The sequence below is a fragment of the Habropoda laboriosa genome, unplaced genomic scaffold (genome assembly GCF_001263275.1).
Source record: "Habropoda laboriosa isolate 0110345459 unplaced genomic scaffold, ASM126327v1 scaffold158, whole genome shotgun sequence".
Classification (NCBI taxonomy): domain Eukaryota; kingdom Metazoa; phylum Arthropoda; class Insecta; order Hymenoptera; family Apidae; genus Habropoda; species Habropoda laboriosa.
In genome coordinates, this window is record NW_017100280.1 from 627,109 (window position 1) to 632,116 (window position 5,008).

The window sequence follows — 5,008 nt, forward strand, 5'->3', positions numbered from 1 at the left end:
ACGTACAGTGACGTTCGTTATTTACATAATTCAGCGACATTAACGCAGGCCGTTTTCAGTGTACAAAAAAGAAACGTGTTAATAAGGAAGTTATATTTTCTACTGATTAACATTTCCATATTGTTGTCCATTTTTTTCCTTCTTTTTTTTTTTTTTTCTTTACAAACCTTGCTACATTCCATTCATTTACCAACCGAGAAACATTCGGTAAAACCAAACAGATAAACGTCATACTAGGACGGAGAAAGTACGCAACAAAATACCTCGGCCGATGCGAGAGAAGGAAGCAAAACAATTAAAAGAAACCGATCGAATCGTTCGTTTCTTTCGAGCAAGGAAATTTTTCTGACTGCAAGAGGTATCGGACAATCTCACGGCTAATAACAGTGACATCTCTGATTTTCTATCGCTCGGTTCGTTACCTTGCCGTTGTCTCGGCTACGTTGGAGGGTAGCATCCCTCTGGGTCGTTATCTCATTCCGCGCGTTGAAGTGCTCGGAACGAGTCAAGATAGGAGCACAGTGGGAAAGAGGAGGAGGTGATGGTGGAGCCTTATCTAGCCAGCGACTATTTCACGTTTCGCGGGAAACAGTGTGAATCAACGGGAAGAAGAGATGACAGTCATATGTAACGTCCCTATTGTCTCCGAACACAGTTACCTATGCTATTCTCGATAATTCGATTGACCGGTTTTGTCAACAGCATGTCGGCCGTGTCATCGTGGTTTAGCGACTTTCTAGCTTGACATTCCATTCGTTACAATCGAGGAAGACAAGAGGTCTCATATCTCGGGTTATCGAACGAACTAGTCGCAACACCTTTCGCAGTTATGACGGAAGGAAGATCCGAAAGGTTGACGAACGACAGAACGCGAAAAAAGAAAGCGGCGTAGAAAAATTCATCAGCGACGAACATACTTGATCGGCATCCTCGTTACAAAGAGATTCGGTTAGTCGTTCGACGAAGTATTGGAAAAAACGAACGACAGGGAAAATCGGTGGAAGTAGTCCAGCAGGAAGTAGAAACACACTCTCGCGACACATGGTAACATGTGGTCATTGTGTACCATTTGCAACATTTCTATGAGTATATAGGCGAGCTATTCGGAACAGCGCAAGAGGGGAATCCTCGGTAGAAAAAGAGGAGTGGTTTAGCCAAACTCGAGTCAGCTTGCCGATGGATATGGCAGCTGTTGTTTCGTATGTCGTCTTTCCTAAGCTTCATCTTACTCGGCACCATTATCATCGGCACCGTACCGGTACCTGTGAATCGGGCGAACAGGTGTTCTTGCAAGGTGTCCACTCCGGGATACGTGATTTTTTGTGATAACAGGCACGAGGCTCGTGAACTACCAAGCTGGTAGTGTTTTCCACGGTATCGTCGATCGATTCAGAGAGACCACCACGGGAGTTCCCCGCGCGTATTCTTAGTGACCGAAAGTGTTTACCGGCGGTGCGCGTGATACAGTGAGCTTCTGTGAATCAGTCGCTGGAGGGAAGTAGGCCAGAAAAAAGGAGAAAGGGAGAGAAGAACACCGACCGGTACAAGGAAGTGTCGGATAGTGAAAAAATTACAACAGTCCGGCTAGTTCTCGATCCATGATTTCGTTAAGGATGAAGAACGCGGCTATGGATCCTCCACGACCGGTATCCAGGTTTTGCGGCACCCTTCTTCTGCTTCTGACGTTGCTCGCAGAGGTGAGTAGGATGACGATGCTGGATAATCGTATGAATCTAGGACGTGTTGTTGAAACGCGTTTCTGCGACAGAATCCGCGCGAGACTACACACTTGAGAGAACTCGTCTACTGTTACCTTCTCTCTCGAACGTGTCGCTCAATTGTTTCGGTTTGTTTGCTCGTGTATCGAAGAAAGCTGTACTTTTCAATTTTTTTCTAATTTTTATGCGGGTATCTTAGCGGTACCATCTTCTGATAAATTGGCTTGTAAATACGTTGGATAGAATGAAAACAAGAAGTGGAACAATTAACAGCGCGCACGAAAGTATCGAAGGCATCGGAAAATGTTCAAAATGAGAGAGTTAGGTGATTTCACATTGAGATTTAGATGTTTAGATTAAATTCCCTGGGAACAATTATTCAAATTGAAACCGTTAGCATGGTTTTAAAAGGTGATTGCACATTTTCTCTTTTTTTGTTTTTGTTTCAATGTAAAATTCAACACTTTTCGTGAAATCGGTTTAAACTGTGGAGTATATATCGGGTAAATCGCCTAACGTGATTACCTTAGATTAATCTGTGGCTAGTGGACCGATGGAATTTGTTTTTGTGTCTCTTAATATGGTTCAAAGAGGATTTTAAGATGATTATAGTACATTTTTTAACAGTCCATTTGTTTTCTACGTTTTCAAGGTCGCTTTCAATTTTTGTTAGATGAACCTGTATTTTTTTTTACGCCCACATTTCAGTTCAGATGGAGAAACAGATATTTTATGATGCTTGTCGAACACGTCTCAACATCCGTTAAAAGGTGGTCGTCAACAAATTATAGATTTGTCTATAAAAATTTGATGGTGACCTTGAAAACTTGAAAAACAAATGGACTGTTGAGAAATGTACTACAATCATCTTACAGGCCTTTTTGAACGATAATACGCGATTAAAAAATAATGTCGATCGGTACACTAATAAACAGAATAATATAAGGAAGTCATTAGATTGCGGATTTTTTATGCAAATTCATATTTTTATGAATATAATTAAAAAAATAGAAGCTAGATAAGCAATTGTCTTATTCACTAAATATTATAATGAGTACTGTGGGTTTACTTTTGGGTTTATTTATATATTTTTGCTTATTATGCGCATTTTGTGTACTTTTGTGCCTTCAAATTTTCCATAAATGCATAAAAATCCGCAGACTAGCAATGACGTTAGGTGTTTCACTCTGTATAGTATATATAAATTGATTGATCACATGATGCTCCGTTGAAATAATCTTTTAAGTGCAAGATTTACAAGTTTTGGATAAAGCAAAAGTAAAACAAGTGGAAATTAAAAAGTTTACTACTTATAATTCTTTGGTAATAATTACATTGGTGCATACTCTGTGCAATTAGTTTCTTTCATTTCTCTTTTTAATATAATAACATTTAGTTGCTCAGTGAACGATGTTCATTTGTTATTCTATTTAGTGATATAATCGTATCAACGTATGATGTGAAGACCGCAATAGGAAAAATTGTTTTAATTTATTTTCAGTTCTTTCTCTTCTTAATATAACTGTTAAGAAACCATGATAATTAAGATCTCTTTCATATAACTTCTAAGTCATCTCACATAAAGTTTACAGTATACTTATTTGTGAGAAAATGTAATACACCTTAAAGTACTGTTTGTAGGTGCTGATTGATTTAGTTCACTTTTCATTCTACTATATTATTGCCGATTATAAGCAAAATAAGCGTATATTATACAGTTAGATATATACATGGTGTCTTTTTCAAATAAACACGGTGGAATATTTTAGAACGATAGCTTCAGTTCTTTTTAAGATATTCCACTGGGTTCGGTTAAAAAAGACCCTGTATACACACTTGACTTCTTGAATATCTCATACTGTTTCACAACATACAATGAACGAAAATCTACAAGAAAGCACACAGTTAAAGCGTAAAAAATTACACTCCAACTTGTTATGTAAATCATAGAATATATTATTCCTGTCGTAAACAAAATTTCAAGCTATCGTTTGCCCAAATTCTAACCTAAAAAACTTAATTTCGATCGAATCGAATTAACTGAAATATTCGTTGAATGACAATCACACTGGTCGCGTAAGAAGTTTTCGAGCATCGACAATAAGATACTCTTTACGCCTAACGGAGAGTAAAACACATCTGAAACCAGGAATTAAACCTTAGCTACGTTTCTTCGTCATTCGTTCCACTGTCAGGACGTGACGGCGTACTGTAATAAGCGTCTCGGAGCAAATATCAGCTAGGTTTGCCGCGAGAAAGAAATAATCCGTTGAAATATTTCTCGCAGCTCGAGTCGAAATTTCACGAGTTTCGCGGTAAATCTGAGCCAGATCGCGTCTTGGAGAAGTGGTCAGCGATCGGTGAAGGGGAACGCACCGTCAATATTTCTAGTCTTCTTTTGCTCGGCCGATTTGTATCTCCGTGTTGCGAAACTTGGCTGGCTTTCTCAACGCGAGAGAGAACAACGTCTCGTACGCCGCGCGATGCCCATTGACCTATGAATTCGAATGGTCCAATCGAGACGTTAGCGTTGCTTATCCGAACAGCGATCTAAACTTCCTATTTGACACGCTAGATTTCTGTTCGGCAAAACGTTCCGTTTCGTGAGAATTATGGATTACGAAATTCCCAATGCAATATTCTTTATCGCTGGAATTTCGTTGAAATTTTCGTCGGACACTTTTAACGCGTATGTATACTTGTGGTTCACGCGTTTAGGAACATTTCTCGGCGGGGACGTATTTACCGCAAGGCGCATGCTGGGGCCACATTTTAAAACCTTACTCCTCACAAAACAGCCTAGTTATAGTTGCAAAATGAAATACTTATTTTTAAGTATTAAATTCGTAATATAGAAACAAGAGGCGGCTGAAAACGGAAAAGCGACATTTATGAGGGTCCGCTATATTCATCAAGAGGTCGACATCGACGTTGTTGCGTCTAAGGCCTCCAAAAGTATAAATACGGTTCTGTTTCTTGGATTGTTGAATTAACGTAGCTGCCTTTAGTATATTACTTGACAATTCTAAATATTTTAGCGTCCGTTTAGAGGTATACGTTTGGCTGGTGGTTGAATCAGCAAGTTTCGTGGAATTGAGTATCGGGTATTTCTTCTTCTTTAGAAGTATGACAATAAGTAGGGCAAAATGCATGGCTTGCAGATAATAATCGATACCTAAAATTTGTTTTAGTTTCTTGCTATGTGATTGTGTATTTATATTTCGAAACTGGAGGAGCTACTAGGTCATCCTGTAAGTTCATGCCGAAAGCGAAAAATGTTATAAATATTT

The 5,008-nt window shown here is 38.9% G+C and overlaps 1 protein-coding gene across 1 annotated transcript in view; it reads left to right on the forward strand.

The window, feature by feature from the left end:
- The first annotated feature begins 703 nt into the window (after positions 1-703).
- LOC108573587 (tyrosine-protein phosphatase 10D) overlaps positions 704-5,008 on the forward strand; it is an 89,009-nt gene continuing 84,704 nt past the window's right edge. The window contains exon 1 of the mRNA XM_017936050.1: positions 704-1,697. Coding sequence (XP_017791539.1) covers positions 1,599-1,697 — 99 coding nt within the window. The 5' untranslated portion in view covers positions 704-1,598. The remainder of the gene's footprint in view (positions 1,698-5,008) is intronic.